At 43.0% G+C, this 19,575-nt stretch overlaps 1 protein-coding gene across 1 annotated transcript in view; it reads left to right on the top strand.

Moving 5' to 3' along the window:
* Window positions 1-307: 307 nt before the first annotated feature.
* The window catches only part of TAF4B (TATA-box binding protein associated factor 4b), a 73,606-nt gene continuing 54,338 nt past the window's right edge, over window positions 308-19,575 (top strand). The window contains exons 1-3 of the mRNA XM_042798274.1: window positions 308-654; window positions 15,707-15,855; window positions 16,623-16,715. Coding sequence (XP_042654208.1) covers window positions 396-654; window positions 15,707-15,855; window positions 16,623-16,715 — 501 coding nt within the window. The 5' untranslated portion in view covers window positions 308-395. The remainder of the gene's footprint in view (window positions 655-15,706; window positions 15,856-16,622; window positions 16,716-19,575) is intronic.

Below are 19,575 nucleotides of genomic sequence, written 5' to 3'. Positions count from 1 at the left end.
AAAAAAAACCCTCCACACACTCTCGGCGCGCCGCCAACTTTCCCCTCGGCGCCTGCGCGGGGGGGGTCCCGCACGGCTCCCGAACCAGGGCGGGTGGCGGCGCGCTGCGGCCGGGCGGGCTCTGAGGGGCGGCGGGGCCGGGCCGGGCGCCGCCGCAGTCGGTCGCGCCGGCGGCGTGGTCCCGCCCCCCGCCCGCCCCTCGGCTCCCGCCGGCGGCAGGGGAGGCCGGGCCGGCTGGGCCCACGTGCGCGGCGGGCGGCAGCCGGCGGAGCGGGGCCGCCATGTGTTCCGGCGGCCGGGGCAGCGCCTGAGCGGCCGCCGCCCGCCATGCCACGGGGCGGCGCGGGGCTCGACGCGACGCGGCCGCCCCCCGTCCCCTCGCCGCGTCCTCCTCCATGAGCGCCTCGGCGGCGGCCCCCGTCAGGCTGATGCCCGGCGGGCAGCCGGAGCAGGCGGCCGCCGCCGCGCCGCCCGCCGCACTCCTCTGCGCCCCCGCCGCGGGCCCGGCGCCCTCCGCCGCCGCCCCGCCGCCGCCGCGCCCCGTGGGGACTCTGGTGGCGCGGGTGGCCGTCCCCGGGGCCCCGCGGCCGGTGGCGCCCAAGGGGCCGCCCGCCGCCACCCTCCAGTTACCGGCCAACTTCCAGCTGCCCCCGGGTGAGTGAGCGGGGCGGCCGCCCTCGCGGGCTGCCTCCCGTGTCGCGACTTGGCGCGCGGCGTGTCGCGCTCCCCTGCCCTTGCTGCTGCGGGGCGGGGGAGGACGAGCCGCCGCGAAGGGCGGGCAGGGCGGCGAGGGGAACGCGGGGGCGCCGAAAGTTTTGGGGCGGGTTGCTGTTCTGCCCTGGGCTTCTGGGAACTGGGGGTGTTTGTCTTGGGAACGAACCTGGGCGAAGTCGGTTAGCGCTGGGGATGCTGACAGCCTCTGGGATGCTTGTGGAGCGTCTGGAGGACGGATCTGGAAGCCTCTGGATTAAGGCATGTTTTTGCTCTGCCGGCTAGCAGGAGGAGGACTAACCAATAAACCTCCGTGGCCAAGTTACCTTGATTTGTGACTTGAAAAAGACCGATGGAGGCTTTCGTGGAACTTGGATGAACGAGTAACGCGGGGAAGCGTGAGCGTGGGTTACCGGCTGCGAAGTAACTCCCACTTACAGTGCAAGTCATACTGCTGCTCTTACTCCCCCTCCGAGCAAGCTGTTCCAGAGGAATTGTTTTCACTGTTAAAACCAGGCCGAGGGGAACCGTTATTGAAACAAAATATTGTCCTGCATAAGGAGCGTAATGTTGAAATTTCATTGCGTGTTGCCCTTTGAAGCGCTTTTTTTCTCTAAAGCGCGTGTGGGAGACGAAGAGTTTAGAGAGGTACCACGCTTACAGAATATATTAGTGAAGTACTTGTGTGGTGCTGATAAAGATGGTTTAATACTTTGGGTCAGGTCCTACCTGCACTTTCTCACAAGAAGAAGAAGGTGCTGTTGATTCTAAACTTCCCGCTCTTCCCTGGCAGGCTGTATTTAAATGCTTTTTAAAAAAGAAAGTGACTTTGATTCCGTTGGCGTTGGTATCGCTATAGTGAGACCCCAAGATATGTAATCACTTATGGCTATTGTTGCTATAAATATTTCCTGCCAGGACAGTTCCTTTGTTGGAGCATCTATTGCTATTACGTTCAGATAGGATGTTGCCTAAAATGATGACTGGTTTTACATTAATTCCTGTGCGTCTGGTACATATTTGCATTTTTTTCTGTCTTTCCTCCTTTTTTTTTTTTTTTTTTTCCTTCATGTCTCTATCAAAGTCATGCACCTGTCAAGGAAATACATAATACTAATGTTATTTTTAAAAGATATTGTCTTTAATCACTAAGTTCTACTGTAGATTTCCCAGCACTGACATGATGCTATAATGTCTGGGTAGTTGACAGCCAAGGATGAGTCTAAATCCTTGACAGCTTTCCTCTGAAATGAATCCTGATGGAAATACATATATTTTGTTGTTGTTATAGGGCCCCCCAGATCTTCAGGTTTTCCATGTAATGTTTTGGCTTTCTGGAACGTGTTTGCATTCAGTTAAACATTTTTCTGTGAAGATGAAGGCTCATGCGAGTTGCTTGTAGTTTGGGAGCTACAAGTTAGCAAAACTTTTGCTTTTCCTAGTAGCTTGGCTTTGATTACATCAAGGTATACTGATGAATGTCATCTGACTTGTATCGTGGCAGTAGGCAGGTGTAATAAAAGTAGCATTACCCTTCGGTTGCATCAGCTTGTTTTCCTTGCTCCTGGGACAAGAAACAAAGCAAGCAGATTTTGTATTTGGAAGTTCAGAGGTGCTGGTACGATGCAGTATTGTAAATTAAAAGTAACTGTATGGAGTTTAATGCTTCAAAAGGAGCACAGAAGTTGTCAGATTTCAAATAGATCAATGTTTCAGGGAAACTTGCCTAAATAATCATCCTAAGGATGATCTAAACATGCATTCTGTCTTGCGTGTTACTACTCTACCTCCATCTTCTATGTGAATTCAATTTTTAATGAATAATAAAATAATTCAGAAATCTAAATGTAAGATGAATAGCATTAAAGCTACAAGTGTTGGCATCATTAAAAAAGAAGGTGGAATAAACCACCAAATTCTTAGGCTTGAAAAGCTTGTATTTCAAATACGTTGCTAAACCTGGCCGTACAGGATAAAATACAGAAGGAGAGCGCACTTGGCTTTAAAATCACGGCATTCAACCTGTGGCACCTGCTAGAAAAATGCATACAGAAAAGCATCCTCCCCTTGAGTTTCGAAGGGAGATACTTGAACTGGCTTGTTCTTAGAAAGGCTGGACAGCACTGTCTTTGCTGATCATCCTGAAGTACTCGGTGAACTGCTTGTGGCCTGGGGCAGATGTTGCTCCTGTGCTTCAACAGGACGCGGGGGAAGGAAGGGCACCAGGGGAGCTGTGTTTGCCTCTGTGGCTTGGGGGGCAGCGGCGGTTCATGGAAGCCATGGATTTAGGCTGTTCCTTCTCTTCCGTCTCTACCTCCCCCTCTCTCTTGCCCAGAATAAAGCCAGGAGGTGGGAAAGGCAGATGACCGGGTATGGCTCCTCACTCCTCGGAGCACGGATTATCCCTCTGCCAAGTGCCACTTTACATGGTTGCCCAGGAAGGATCACTGAGCTTTACAAGTTCTTGCTCATCAGTAACAAGGGCTTTTCATCACTTTCCTATGCTTTCCTCTACAAAGTGGCAATTTGCAGCTGAGTAGCCAGCTGTTAGACCAGTGCTGGTACTCAAGGCCTTCCTCTTTCACCTTCAGGGTGTCTCCTGTACTAGCAGTCAGGAGGTGTGAGTCCACCCCTGGCTTATGTCTGGCCACTGCACGCAGTAGGACATCAGTTGGGTTCTCTGTCCTTTATATACCTTCAGCTGGACAGATTCTGCCTTAGGGGTTTGGTTGTGGCATTTTGATCTCACACCAACTCTTAGACTGAATGGTTGGGTTGTGTCTTCTTAAATGGAGGGAATTTGTATGATCTACTGAAGGGAATCTTCTTCAATTGCCCTCTTTGTTGACAAGAACATGTTAGAAGCATTTCAGAAGGTTTTGCATGTAGCAAAGTAGTCTGTGGGACTGGCAGAGAGCAGACCAGCTTGGTGGGTGCAGTACTGTCTCAGTTCTGAACTCTGCTGGTCATGTAATCTGTGCTGATGCTCTCAAAACTGCAAATGTCTTGTGTCGTGGACCATCTGTTTAACAAGGAATCGTGTCCTTGGTTAACTTGAGCCTAATGTTTGGGGGGCGGGGGGAAGATGGTTGGGCTATGCTATTTACAAGAGGGAGTAGTTAAAGACTTGGGAAGGAGTGACAAGGTTTCTGTGGGCAGTGTTGAATGCATATAGCTCACCTTTGTGTTTTGGGGCCCCACACTGCTTTGGGGAAATGGAAGATAGAAAAGAAGCATAAAAATAGCAAGGAAAGCTTTGTTGCCTGGTTTCCTTTCTTCTTTTCTTGAACTTGGTTTTCTGTCATTTCTGTGTGTATCCTTCTGGCTTTCATGCTGTCCCTGGCCCTCAAATGCTCATTACAGGCAGGTGTTGAAAGGACAATCAGCAGCTGTATCTGCTTCTCTTGTGGAGAGGCGAAAAAATACAGAACTTGACTGTATGCTGGGGATTCTCTGTTGATGCCTTAGGAGCTGCTTACAGAAGGAAGCTCTTCAAAAAGCTCACCCAGTGCCTCTGCTACTGGTTACGGGGCTGTGACAGAAGCTGCCAGCACTCCTCTGAACAAGTATGGTGTCAGCAAAGAGATGTTGTCCTGACTCTGCCTTGATTTTCATTAGTAAGCTGGTGCAAGGCACAGCTGCCCCCTGTAAAGGTTCCTTTTCACCTGACTTGCAGGGGAATGGCAGCAGTTACAGGTTCCTGGTTTCTGTTTGCAGCTCAGCTTTCTTGTCTTGGATGTTTTGGCTTGTGCCTGGCAGATTTTCCACTGCTTGTAGTTTATCTAGGCTGATGGTGGGTAACTGCTCAGAAGGCAGGTGGCCAGGGCTGCGTGGCAAGAGGCCGGCTGTCCGCGTGTAGACACCTGTGGGTGGGAGGGGGAGAGCTGATGCAGGTATCCCAAAACTGCTACAGGGTGGTACAGAGCCAGATCTCATCCGGTTTCTTTTAATTGTCTATAGAAACAAAGGTAACACGAAGAGGTAAGGGTTGGTAAATGTCTGGATGCTGCTGTCTACTGCTTTTGATGTTGGCTTACTGCCTCTCAAGTACGGAACTCTGAATCTCCCTGGTCATGTTCTAGTTATTATTTCTCAGTTGTAAAACCACGTGAGGAATTGGATATTTTCATATTTGCATCTGGTCCCTTCACTTTGGAATAGAAGGAAATGCTGATTTTAAAATGCATGTTTGTTTGGGTAGGAGGAGGCTATCCAAAGATTTCTTGTTTCAACAAGACAGAAAACCTAGAAACTCCTTCAAATTCTGCAGTTTCAGGATGTTGATAATCTCATGAAGTCTAAGCATAATACTTGCCCTGTAGAATGACCAGTAGGGGCTAAATAATACACAGTTGCGACCTTTTACATCCCAATAGCGTCCTCTGTTCAACAGGTTTGTCAGGATGGATTGTTTGCAAACTTCTCTCTTCACAATAGGTCATGCCAGTCAACTTTTTTTCTGAGGAGAGGTCAGCAAAGCTTTGACAGACGTGAGGAGTTAAGTCAAACTTAAAAAATAGTGAATAAATGACTTTCGCTGTAACCAGTAGAAATTTCAGCTGTTCTGTATACTTGATTCTGCTTTCAGGACTGAATGTGTCTAGCAAAACAATGCCTTCATATCATTAAATACACAGCCCTGTGGGAATTAAGATTTAAATCTTGGCAGAAGATGGAAATCTAACTTCTAGATTTATGGTTTTCACAGAAAAAACCCAGATGCATTCTAAATACTGAAGCACTGAAATATGATGTTCAGTTAAATTAACGTTAGGTGCTGTTCAGTTTTTACAACCAATTGGAGTATAACACAGAGAATTACAGCTACAGATTGGTGAATAGTAAACTTTTTTTAATCCTTAGAAGAGAGAGAATGTGAGCATGACTTCTGTTGCTTTTGCGGTATTTAAAGGACCCTTCAGCTTGTAGGAGTAAAAAAAGCATCATCCACACACAAGTGACAGCTGGAAAAAATACTAATTATATTGCAGTAATCTTTTCCCAAAGATGCTGATAAAGTAGGTAAGTTCATGAGTTGTCACCTCGAGTAGTTTCCAATACCACATTTTTTTAAAGTTTTCTTGAAGAACCGAGTATTTGTCACGTCGTGTAATAGAAATCTGTGTTGTGCTTAGTGGGTAGGGTTGTATGTTACAGCAGTATGTGTGTTCTGCTATAAGTTGCAAAGCTTCTGATAACTGGCAAAGATGAATAACTAGTACTGCCCTAACCAATTAGACAAAACCCTAAAGGCAAATACTTTTTTTGGATTCTTTTTGCATGAAGTTACTTCTCTAAAAACAATGGTGGTTTCTGAAGAAAAATGTGTATAATTTTGCAAAGTGAAAAAGATCACAATAGATGTTTCTAAGTGGGTTGCTATTCAGATTGTCGGGATTAAAGTCTGTTTTGACATCTGGGTCACCTTTAGAACAACGCCCAGTAACGGATCTTTTCCACCAGTATCTTGAGGAAATAGTCTCTGATCACAACTGAGTCAGGGTGAAAATGGCAGCAGATGGAAGATCCTTGTTGCTAATGAGCAAATGTAGGGTCTGTTAAGGCGGGAGAACTCGTGAAGCTCAGCGACCTTACTGGGGTATTTTGGTGAACTAAGAACAGTCAGATGGTGTGATGGCACTTGGTTTTCATAGCTCATGTTTGCAGACCTCTTCTAGTGCACGCTTCAGTTTGGTGGAGGCGGATGAGATGACTTTGTTAGTCATGGCTGCTCTTGGGAGATCAAAGTTCCTTATGTGGATGTCCAGGCTAGATTAGCAAGTGGGTGAAACGGCATGCCCTGGGTGGCACAACACCCGAAGACTTTCACTTGCAGCTTGCCAAATGGCAGTTGCTGTCTGGTTCAAGTGGAGCCCTTGAAGCCAGGTCCAGCTGACTGCTTGGGAGTCTGGCAGTCTGCGTGAGGCAGCCGATGGTGTGTGGTGAAGGGGGTAAGTGTATTCAGAACACTTTTGTATATGGCTTGCATACTAGCCACTTGACAAATATCACACAGCTGTGGTGAGAGTGTCCACAGTGTGTAGACAGAAGTTAATACTTCCATAAAGATTTTGATGTCTCCTACAATAATTTTTGTTTGCTCCATCCCACTTGGAGTAAGGCAGTAATCAGTGTTAAAATTCAGTGTTAAGCCCTTGCTTGCCCTTCTGAAATAAGTGAAAATCCATTCGACAGAGTGGTGAATATGTACTTTTAGAGGAAATTAAGTGGAATTCGACCTTCTGCTGGTTCCCATGTAGGTAGCAAGGGAGCAAGTGTCCCATTGCAAAATTAATCTGGATTGAGTTGATTCTCCTCTTATTTAAAGGAGACAGAGATTTAAAGGGAGCTTGTCTTGTCCTCCATTAGAACACTACCAAGACACCAGTTACAGTTTTAGCACCTTTTGGTTTAAAATTAAGATTTATAGATCAACAGTGAAAGTTTCTCATTTCTCTGTAACAGCTTAATAGCTTGGTGTTCTAGAAATGGTCAGAGCCAGAGTATTTGCACACTTTCTGGTCCTTATAAAGCTGTGTGCTGTATGTATATGACTGCAATGTGCCAAGCATCTAACTTGCTATTTAAAGAATTTGACTCCAGTCATTACTAGGAGTATACAGCAAACTAGAAGAGCGTGTGGTGTATAGATTCACTGCCTTTTTCAGGGCAGTAAGATTTATCTTGAAAGTAAGGAAGTGTCAGTTGAGCTCCTTCGAGGTACTATTTCAACTGCCATCAGCTGAGTCTTCTGCAAATACTTGAAGCTCCTTCATGAGGTAACTTGGATCCTGGAGAACTCTTAAGTCAGATCATCTTATATGTAGACAATCCTGTAACTGATTACACAGATAGGAAAGCAACTGAGCCTCAAGTAGCAAAGTTGCAAACCACAAAGATGAGGTGGGGAAATGCTGATGAGAAATGATCCTGGTTGCTGAAAGACATGGCCCAAGGACAAGAGCTAGATGTTGTCACAATATCAAATAAACCTCTGCCTTTTGGAATGCAGTGTTGGCTGAGAATTCTGTATGCCTACCCACAATAAAAACAAAACCTCTTGGGATTCAAGTGTAATAAATACACTTTGAGTTCAAATAGAAGCAGTGGTGCCATCTTGGAACTATGCCCAGAAAACATCTATGACCTGTCAGTTATTTACAGCCCCTCCAAGAATCAATGTAAAATCCAGATTTTCTTCAGATGGTTGGTATGGACATTTCTTGTTTACTATAAACAAAAGGTATGCTACCTTGCAACTGGGACAATTATATTTTTGCACAAGAGTTCTGCTGTATCTGTAAAATTGCATTGATATAAATGTATTCTCAAGTAATGAAGCTCAACAGTGTGTGCAGTCGAGAACTCTTAACTCTGAAATGTGGGCCTGTATTCTGTAAAAAGTCATCAGCACTATGGGAGCCCAACTGCTAGTCTGTTAAAGAGAGATATCCATCTGGGCACCAAATGCATTGATGAACAGCTAGTCTCCAACAGCTTGGATAAGACTTATTGATTAAGCAGTGTGTGAAACTTGGCTTCAGATTTTTAGCACTTTGTGCCTAGTTCCTGGAGGAAGGGAGGGAGAGGGGATATTATTTAGACTCTTCAGAAAGATGTGTGGTGTCCATTATTCCAGACTATTTGAAACAATAGGTTTTCAGACTCTGCTCAATCCTGCCTAGAAGAGTTCTCTTCAACCCTTTCCTGGCTCCCTATGCTTGAAAAGGTTATGCCTGTACTGAGCATCTCAGGAGCTGGTGCCAACTGTTAGCACAGAACCTTCCTAGAGAAAGGTTGGAGGAGTTACTGGAGGCAGCAGCCTTTGCTGGGACTGTACACCCCTCGGGCTGTTAGTGTGACAGTTGTGGGTGCATGGTGGTTTAAAAAGCTGCTCACAGCAACTCAGGCAATCTGGGAAACATTAATGCTAGTGAAACAGTTTGGTCAGCTGGACAGTGATGTCTCTGAGTAAGTCTAGTCCTTGGTTTTGAAAAGGTGAGATGTCAGCCATCTGAGGCTGATGCAACCTTAAAAGTTGTAGGCCAGCGTCTACAAAAATCTGCAGTGTGGTGTTTCTGCAGGTGGCAAAGATGCAATCAACTTCTTTAAAGAACTGGTGGGTATAACATTGTATTGTATTTTTATTTAGGCTGTCTTTGTTCTGTTGTAGATGAACACATATTGAGATCATGCCCTTTGACCTTTTCTCTTGACCTGGAAATTAAGGAATTCCATATCTATGAGCAACACAAGATGCCTTTTATTGGAACCCAAAATCGGGCATCCTATTGTGACATTACAATATCTACATGCTAGTCACTGGTCCTGAGCCATTGCTATAAAGACCCCTTAGTATAGAAACTTCCCTGGAACGGAGAGACAGGGCAGAGAGAGTGATTTCTGAGATATGTAATTCTTTGTTTACTGAAATGACATGTGAACAGAATGAATTGGTTGAGAGCCTGGGTATGTGGTGAGTGATTCTGGTTGCTGCCATAACAGTGTTGATTATGGGTTGGTTATTTCTGAATTCCTCCTACATCAGCTAAAATGGACTTCCAAAGGGAATGATTTGTTGTATGGAGTAAAATGCTTTGTGGGTGTAGTGTACAAGCTGAACAACTTAACTTGACCCATACAGTGTAGATGAGCCCTCTACCCTGATTGTCTGGGAAATCGAAAAGCAATCAGAGCTATTTTTCCAAGAAAAGCCCCAAACAGAAAACCTTTATGACTTCCCAGAAGATCAAGTTGTCTGAAGTCAATTGTATTTGATTTAAGAATAGAAGTTAGGGCTCATCACTGGGAACTTGTGGTGAGGTAACCTCACGTGGCTGCCAGGTCTTCTTTGTAGCTTTGTTCTTCAGACAGCAAGAAGCACAGCTAGATGCTGCCTCCACACTGGGCTGTTATCTTTGTGTCTTCATCTTCAGTACAACCATCTGCAGTAGACATCTAGGAAAACTCAAGTACCAAGTGAGGGTCATGGGGAATAAATAGTTCTCCTGCATGCAGTACAGTCCATACTTCGTCTGAAAACATACAACCCCAGCATCTTAGAAAGGTTATGTAAGTCATATAAAAGTTAAGTCACTTCAGTATCACACTTATTTATCATGTCTTTCACAGTATTTCATTAACACTTTCTGCCTCTTCAGCAGTCTTACAGCCAGTCTACAACATAACGCACCTTGATATGATTACTGCCTAAACAGTCTATGTCTCTAATAATGTCTGTTCTGGGTCTGTCTTATTCAGTCCTGTAGTGTCTTTTTGTAACTTAAGTGACCTGTTCTGTAAGGCTCAATAAATGGGGTTGAAGAAGAAAAAATGCATTTATTTTTTTAAAGGATTCTGTTAAAGAGAAAAACTATTTTCAGAGCTGTTGTACGGATTAGTAATATTTGGCCCCTTATTTGCTGAATTTTGAGTCATCCTAAAGAGTCAGGCTAAGAAGTTTGAAGCCAATATTCCTTTCTAGTTGCCATTTAGTTTCCTACTAAAACATCCCCTTTAAAGCTTGGTCTTATCTTGTAATGGCCTTAAAAGCTATCCCTTTGTTTTGAGTAGTTCAGTGAAAGAAAGAGATTTGTTTAAGAACAGAGATCACTGAAACATTAACAACAAAAAATGTTTTAAGACAACAATAAACTCTTCACTTACTTATTTGGGACCTGAAAGTCTCATTTAGCCCTGTATTTTAATTGGTGTTATAGTGAACTTTATACTAAGGTTGGCAACATACTTGATTCAGGCATCCCTTGTTTTGATAAGCTAAATTTGCCCTTCTTTGAAAGCAGCTCATGTAACTTGTCTTCTCTTAAATAAATTGGGTTTAATGCAGTTGGTTCTTGTTTGTATTTTATTTTAGGAGCAAGACTTTTCATTTCCTCATGTTGCTCCCCAGCTAGCAGTTACGAAGATCTGTTGTGTTGAGCAGCTGTGTTGGAAACCATGTAATCAAAGTGGTGGCTTAACTTGACAACTTCAGCTTCACCTGTAACAGCAGGTGGTGTATCTTCACCAGGGCAGACCTGCTGGCTGGTTCATCTCAGGACATTCTGTCAGGATGTTCCCCTTCAGAAATGGCCTCAGGCTTGCCTTATGTGGTAGAAATTTAATGGTGGAAGTCGCCCATATGATAGGATCCTTTTAGCATGCATTGCTTTCAGTGCTGCTGGATGAAACCCTGAGCAGCACAGCTTTACATTAACAACTGTGTGGTTTCCTTAACACTGTTCCTGAAATGCAGCGAAGCCAACGCAGGTGGCCTTGCGTGCGGTGGCTTAAACAGATCTCTGCCATGATTTCGCTGGATTTCCTTGGCTGGTGGTGCTGGGACAGCAAAAATTTACAGTGGAGGTATCTCAAGTTTGAGCAGCAAATGGAATTTTAATAGCAGGCCTCTGGTCTTCCATGGCATGCACTTGCTGGCATGTGTAGGTAGAGGCTTTTTGAGGTGGTGGCTGCCTGAGGGTTGCAGGAGTGACTCTGGGTGTTCTTTCTGGAGGCATGGTTCCTGGACCCCCTGTTTCCAGGAGAAGGCAGGTCACTGGGGAGAAAGGGTATAGATCTCAATGAGATGCCTTCAAGGTGAGAAGCTATAGTGTTGATCCTTCCCTGTAGCTTTGGAGGAGGCTGAGCTGGGTTTTGCTTGTCACTTCCTTCCCCTCTAGACTTCCCGCAGGACTGCAACTGAAGAAAGGTGTGCAGGAAATAAAGGGATGAAACAGCTGATTTTTATTTTAACTGCCTTCTTTGGCAGTCAAGAAAAATAAGTACCTTTCCAAAGGATGTTTTTGGCAGGATGGGCAGAGTATCTAAAGACAGAAGTCTCAATTCATTGTAAAACTGGCTGTCTCTGAATCTGCAGGAGACACCCAAGTCCCCCAGTGAAACGTGTAAGAATTAATCCCTGCTGGTAACTGGTGATTTAGATTTTGTGCTTGTGAACTGAAAATAGGAAGGGTCTTGTAGCCCCAAAGGGATTGTGCCTTACTCTTACTATCAAAGTGCATGAGCAGTGAGACAGTCTTTCCTGTTCTCTGAAACAACTTGAGTAAAAGTATCAAACTGTGTATCCTGCGAACAGTGCTTTCTTGGAAGTGCTGCCCAAAAGAGGGCACCATTGGCATTATGAAGATGCCTGATTGCTGGCCAGTAACTACAGTTGGTGCTGATATTTTGTTCAGAGACTGCAGATATCTTTTCTGTTTTTAAATGCTGTGCTGAGCAGCTACAGTTGAGTTCACAGTTTCATCTGTTCAGAGGTGTCCCCCCCTCCCCTTGCCTGTGGAGTTGCGCTGATTGCAAGACCAGATCTGTTTTCATGTTTAGTTTGTCAAAGGTTGCCTTCTAGTGAATGCAAAAACAGCTCTTGATATGAAGTTTCTATTTTCCCAAGTGGAGAATGTGGATTCTTGCACTTATCTTCTCTTTGTTTCTGATAGTAGCATCTTGGTAGCTGCATGAGTCTGTTTACGTGACCCTTCTATTGAGAACCTCAAGGTTACCGTCACGTGCTGTTCCCTCCTGTCACACTTGTGCAGCTGTACGTGGTGTATGAGGCTTCAGGCATTAGTTTTGAGTGCTGGAAGCCCTTTTCTTCTGGCAGAAGATACCTCCTGTATCTGCACTGCTAACTTCTGTGTTGGGTCGCTGCTTTTCTTTCAAGGCAGAAAGGGAGTATCAAAAGATTGGGGGTATCTTTTAAGTTGTGAAAAAGTGTAAGTAGATTGCTGCAACCAGAACTAAAAAATAAATGCTGTTCTCAACAGCTTTCAAACTGTTTCAGACAATCCATGTGTCAGTTTGTGACATTAGGTTGTAACTGCCCAGAACTGTGTTTTGCGCTTGAAGAGATTTCTTGTGGCTCTTTGCTGTATGGATCTGTGGTTATGACAGTTGTTTCAAATTTGCCTTCATCTTTATTTATGCTAGTATCAGGCATTTACAGTATTAATCCTACAAAAGCCATGCTTAGTAGCTTACCATAATATTGGTTTTGCTGGTTTTGGAGTTCTGATTTCCCTAGCTGTCACGAAAAGCTGCTGCCATGAAAAGGCTACCACCATATTAAAAATTCTGCCAAATGGAACAAATACAGGGAAACTAGTGTTTATTCCAAGTGGAACAGGTTCTTACCATAACTTATATGGAAGTAAACAGGTGTCAGTTGTATGTTCAAACAGTGTTGCTCCTGACTTAATTTCCTGTCAAGTAGAGTCCGTTGGAAACTCCCCATTCAAATGACTGGAGGATGGGATACTCTTCAGTCAGGGACTCCATCTCAGGAAAATGCTAATTGAAACTTCAGAACAGTAGTGCAAAAAACCCCGCAACCCTATAATTGAGTTGACTGGTAACAATGCTTTTTCTGGTACATAGTATGATTTTGAGAAGTAGAAATTGTGCTTCTGACAGCGTGGCTTAAAAAACAAATGTAATGAGTAGTGACAAAATATGCAAAGACATTAACAAAACACTTAATGCGTTCCAAATCTCTAAAGGAATTAAATGATAAATTTATATATGCCTTTTTGAAGAGTAGAGCTAGCAGTGACATTTTAAAGCAAGCTTAGAAAAGAAAAGCATAAAACCTCTAGTAGCAACATTTCTGTCAGTCTGAATGTAGACCTAGAGCAGAGAGAAATTCTATTGCTATCAAAATGTGTGGTATTGTCAGCTTTCTCTCTTCCCCTAGAATTTGCGTAAGTATGTGATATGAACAAGGAAAAAAATGCCCTTTTCCTCACTGAAGATAAATAGTATGCCATGAATCACCATCTAAATAAGATGGCATGAAAACAAAAGTATCAATGTGATGCTTTCTATGATTCTGGGTATTCATTGATTAAATTAAAAGATCCATCTGTACCTAAATATAATTATAGTTAAGACTTCAGCGGAGGAGGAGAAAGCTGAGTTGTCAGATGGAGTAACAGTACTTTTCTGGTTATGGAACTGTCTTGTGCATCTGCCCCATCTAGTAAAGGCTGCTTGAGAAAGGAAGGAATCATCTAGATGCTACTCTTGCAGTCTCAGTTTGTGTGTGCTATGTAAATGGCAATATGTTGACATTACAGAATTTTATACCAAGTATTTTGTTGTCTTGCAATATTCTCTTATGTTTTTAGATGTGGAGGATGAAAAGCTGTTTCTAAGCATGTGGTTATAGCTTCATCTTTTTTCAAAAAACAAAACCTAGCTCCTGGAGCTTGCGGCTTTTCCTGTTGTATTCATTTAAACTCAGACAGAAACAGTGTTTCAAGCTATACTGTACAGCAACATTTTGACAGCTTCCAGACTAACCAGGTAGTAAAAAAAGTCTATTTCGTTGATGCGGCCTTGCTTTATACTAGGAAAGATCATAAGTGTCTATATATGATCTGGGATTCTTCAGATATTGGATAAACTTGCAAGAAAGTTTAATGCAGTCCTCAAAAAACGTTGAGGTATTCTTACATATATGATATTCTCCTGAACCTTTCCCTTTTCTTTTATGTGAAAGGCCTGCGTTAAGTGAGATGTTTGAGGATGGTGGTTTTAGTGGTGGGCTCTGCAGTAGCTGCTGTTGAAGGTAAAGCAGGTGAGGCACCAGCAAAGGTAGTGTGCTCTGTAGCTCCCTTGAAGGATCTGAAGCCGTTCAGACCAGGGATCCAACGGGCTGTTTTGTATTTGTGACCCTGATGAAACTTCTGGATTTTTCAGAGACTAGCCCTTAGGAGTCTGGGGAGGGGGAGGAGGAGGAGGCATTTGTAGCTGAATGGTTTGTAAATACAGGAAAGATGGGACTGTGTTGTGACATCGGACTGATTCTCCTCAGGGTGATTTTAATTTGAAAGCTTTAGTAAAAACACTAATTGTTTGTTAACTGCTTAATTGTCGTTACAGCTGATGGGGTAGGAGAAAGGTGGTAGGAGTTGAATTGTGATGGGCTGACATTGCTGTAGGTCTGAAAGTAAAACATAAAAAAGCAAGGAAATAAGGCAGAAAAGCCTTTTATTTCTTTTTTTCCCATTTCTTTTTTTTCCCATTTCTTTTTTTCCCATTTCTTTTTTTTCCCATTTCTTTTTTTCCCATTTCTTTTTTTCCCATTTCTTTTTTTCCCATTTCTTTTTTTCCCATTTCTTTTTTTTTCCCATTTCTTTTTTTTTCCCATTTCTTTTTTTTCCCATTTCTTTTTTTTTCCCATTTCTTTTTTTTTCCCATTTCTTTTTTTTTCCCATTTCTTTTTTTTTCCCATTTCTTTTTTTTTCCCATTTCCATTTTTTTTTTTTTTTTTTTTTTTTTTCATTTCCATTGGAATCTCCCTGTTTGGCTGTAAGCAACTTTGATTAAAACCATGCCTTTTAATTCTTTGGTCAGATCCTTGACAGAGGGATAGCTTCAGATATCTGAGTGGCCTTGGCTTTCACTGGAGACCACTGACCTCTGACCTGGGGGAATGGTCTTGATATAGGCAGGTGAACTTGGTATTGTTGATGTTTTTGGATTGAAGGCTTCAGTTCCCATTGCAGATTTTCTCTAAACCATATCTTCACCTGTATGTGCCTAAACGTTCACAAAGTGAAAATGTATAGAGGCAGCCAAGTGTAACGTGGTGATGAATTTTGCAGGTTGAAGAACTTCATAAAGAAGTTATGCAATCCCAGAGTGTGTGTGTGGGGTGTGTCTGTCTTTAATGTCCAAACATATGTTTTTGACTCAAATGATGAACTGCTTTGCAAATTGCATCTTGTGTGCACATAATGTTTCAATGTGTCTGTCGAGTTAAGTTTTTCTCTTGACTTTAGGAATTGTTTTCTGTCATAAAATCCAGGGTAAAGCTGATGTATGGTTAGCTCTTATATTTCCTGACAGCTGTTCCTTGGAGTAAGAAACAAAATGTTACATTGTCTTACCAGTGTGGTCTAGTTATTTCTTCCACAGATGTATTGGAAAGCCATAATATCACTTAATTTCTAACAGTCTGCATGTTTTTCTCCAACAGGAACTGTTCTTATCAGAAGCAGTAATGGTCAACTAATGCTAGTATCTCAACAAGCAATAGCACAAACACAGAACCAGCCACAAAATAACACAAGCGTGAGACCATCTGTACCAACCAGCACACCTGCAATCAGAATATGTGCTGTACCGGTAACTTCTTTTATAGCTTTATTTTGACATAGCTATATGTTATGTAGTTATAACAGGGTTTGCAAACAAGTTATGGAGGGTTAAATAAGTGTTTGAATGCTTTCTGAACAGCATAATGGTGTTTAGTTTTGCATGTAAAGATCACTATGTGCTTTGCTTTGAGTTTGAAAAATCTGCTAGCCGTTATGTACGGTATAGTTCAAATTAAGGAAATCCTCTCTGATGATGATGATATATAAAGGGTTTTAAGAAAAAAAACACCACCAAACAATACAAAACCAAAAAACCTACCTAAATGGTTACTGCTAGTAACTGCAACCGTGCGATCCTCTGGTGAGATACTTCTCTGAAGCTGAGGACCTTTCCCATGTCCCCAGGAGTACCTCCTCTCCGGAGCTCTGCTGACTTTTTGCTTCCATCTCTTGTGATGTGGCCAGCACACAAGAGTAAGAGCACTTACAAAAAGGTAACCATCTGCATATTGCCAACATGCTCATTATTTAACCATTTTATTCTGATTAGGCATTATGTCTAAATGACTCTGAATCTGTTCTTGAGTATTAAAGTGGTAGACATATAGCTTTGTTGAACAATGTTATAACCATATGGACTATGTGAATTATACCTGTATTTTACTGTAAGAGTGGTTGTCATGGCTTAAATTGGACAAGAGCAGGAACTAACTTCAGTGTCTGTTTTGTCATTGACTTGTCTGACTCCTGTTCTCTGCACATGTACAATTATTTTTTATTTTTATTTGTTTTAAGAACTCTAGCACCCAGTTACTAAAGAAAGTAGCAGCTACTCCTCAGACAACAAATGCTGTGGCTTCCACTGTTCAGCCACCTGCTGTAATACAGGTAGGTGGCAAGCTTTATAATGTGGTGGAATAAGCAGCAGAGAGAACTGAAGAAAATATGGATTCATCCTTGTTATTTGTAACTTTTAACCTAGTTTTCAGTAAGCTTGGTATCTTTTGCTCTCATGATACATTCTTTCCCAAATGTCTTTTTAAAAATGCATAATTTAATAATACTTCTGCCAGTGTGTGCCAGATCATCCTCTCACTGCAGTAGAAAGCGCGTAAACAGTGGATAAAATAAATAGCTCAGTGAGCCATTTCCTTTGGTGCTTTTGTATCCTCTGACAGAGCTCCTTCAAGCTCTAGCTGAAGCTTTTCTGCAAGATGGACTTCCTAATGCTCCCTCCTGTTGGGGTTCCCTGATTCCAAGGGGGGAAAACAGTATATCTGAGATGTTGGTGAGGGGAAAATGAGCTGTCTGCACAAGTCAAGATGTTTTTCATGTGCACATATTTTTCCCTCATTAAAACTGAGGGAAGGTCATATCTGAAGACCTCTGTTTTCTAATTGAGTTTGGCAGACAGGTTCCACAGTTATGACTGTAAACAGTGGTTGAAAATGCCTCGTTATTTTTAGGTAGTGTTTTTGTCTTATTTCCTAGGTCCTATTTCTCTTTTTTCAGAGAAAAATGTTGTAGGACTCTCGTGAAGAGGCTCTTGCCACCTGTAGAGTATGAGACTTCTAGATACAGTTTATTCTCTGTTCTTGGGGGCTAGAGTTCTGAATAATCATGTGTGATGAAAAGAAAACCTACTTCTTTCTGCAGCTAAAATTTTCTGTTCTCCTCGTAATCTGGAGGAGAAGCTGGGAGGAAGTCTGCCTTTTACATACTTTTTGTGAACAAGAGCTTGAAGGAGTCTGGGCTGTAGTGGTTGACAGAGCACTCAGTAAATGAGCAGGATCAGTCATTCAAAAACCCATGCTGGATATATGTTCTTGACATTGGGGGTGTTTGAAGGATTGGCGGGTATGTTTACTGACAGTGGTAACTAACAGTCTGACTTCCAAATTCATCCTCCTGCTGTTCTTCTGTATCAGCAACTGAAAACTACTCACAGCTCTTTCTCTGACCTTTTTTCTCTTCTCACTACAGATGGATAATGTTGGGGCTAAAGGGGAAAACCCAAAGGCCTCTCAATACCTTTTCTATTTTGCATAGAATGGAAACAGCATACACTTTGTGTCTAAGAACAGTAACAGGTGTACCTTACCCACTTTCATTTTGGAATACTAGCCTGCAAACCGTGTGCTTGTGATCTCCGTATAGGTATCTTTAGGATATAAAAGCAATAGCCATCTACTGTACTACCTTTGCACTGGGGAAAAGAGATGAAGGTAAAGATGTATTCCATCTGATGGATGAAGCTGCCTGTATTCTCACACTCTCATGTGGATAAACACTGAGATTCATCATGCTATTAACTTTTCCTTTTTAACTTACATCTGCCTTTGACTTAGTTCTTCTGTACTTCCTTAGTTCAGTTTTTATGTAACCAATTTAACTTGTGCTCTTCTGAGATATTGGAAGAGGTAGACATGTAGTATTTTTTGTAAGCCATATTTTTTCCTTGTGTAGAACCTGGAACGCTTCTAATGAGCCATAGGGCTGGATTTAAACAGCAGAAACGATGACTCTAGGGAAGGTTAATAGCACTGTTTTGTTTGGAGTTGCTGCTTTGGGGAGCCCCTCTGTTTTGCAGAGGATTGCAAAGCCCTCTGTACAAGCTCTTCATACAATAAAGAGTCAATAGGCGCAATGCGGATACATCCTGCTATCAAAGGACCACTTCACTCCTCACCCTGGGGTGGACAGGAGAAGAATGCTGACCAGGGAGTCTGTGCATAAGGTTGCAGGAACTGTCTAGGGAAAGGAAGGAAGAGCTCTTGGTGGAGCTTGGTCCTTGGTGGAGGTTCATTCATCAGTTCTAAAAGAACTTGTTGATGTTAGTCTTGGACTGTTTTTTGAGGTCACGGGGAGGGGTGTTGGTGTGGAAGTATGATGGCATCACAAAAAGTGGGAGACAGTGAGGAGGAAATAGCCCTTGGCTTGGTTGTATATCTCCTATCCTATGTGAAGTACAACTTGGAACACTAATATCTGCAAAACTCTTATCTAGTTACTGACTCCAGGATTATTTTCCTCATCTACAAAAGTATTTCCATGTTTTGATGTTCCTTGAATGCTCAAGCTCTGAAGTTAGACAAAATACCTGCCCGTTCTTATTTTTTACCTTCTTCCCAGATGGGGTAACGAAGCTGCGAAGTATCTAATTAGCATCACGCTGGGGCACTTTCATTTAGATGCAGAGCACTACTTCTCTTGAAAGTACTTCAAAATATGCAGGATTAATGCCATTTTTTTGGCAACTGTTTCTCTGTTGTTCGAAGTGAGAATGAGAATTGTCAGTAGTGAAAAAGGTTGAGGGCAGATGACAGAAGTTAATTCCCATATATTCATCTTCTTGGGAAAAGGGTCCAGCAGACTTCCTGTTGTTTCCTCCCTCAGCTGATAAAATGCCGTTCTGGTCTTGATGTGTAAACATGCTGGAATTTGCAAGAGATCAGCTCCCGCGAACCTCATGTTTTCAACTTTTAAAAGCCCAGGGCATTGCAGCTTGACAGATCTGTACTCTGTCCCCTTCCGTCTTCCTCCCGTCCATCTGTTTGTGGGATTCTCATGCCCAGTTTGCCTCCCTGTGGTCTTAGAGCTGTTGAGCCTCATACTTGGAAGAGGCGGTGGTGGCAAAGATCCTGCAGAGAGCTATTAAAGTGTTACCAACAGTGGGAGCCTAAGCTGGAAAGCTTAGGTAGCTGCCTGCTTCTTTCATGTCAAGCTGGCAGCAGCTTGCAGGGGGACA

The sequence above is a fragment of the Tyto alba genome, unplaced genomic scaffold (genome assembly GCF_018691265.1).
Source record: "Tyto alba isolate M040663 unplaced genomic scaffold, T.alba_DEE_v4.0 Super-Scaffold_27, whole genome shotgun sequence".
Classification (NCBI taxonomy): domain Eukaryota; kingdom Metazoa; phylum Chordata; class Aves; order Strigiformes; family Tytonidae; genus Tyto; species Tyto alba.
This window is presented reverse-complemented; position numbering and strand designations above follow the sequence as displayed.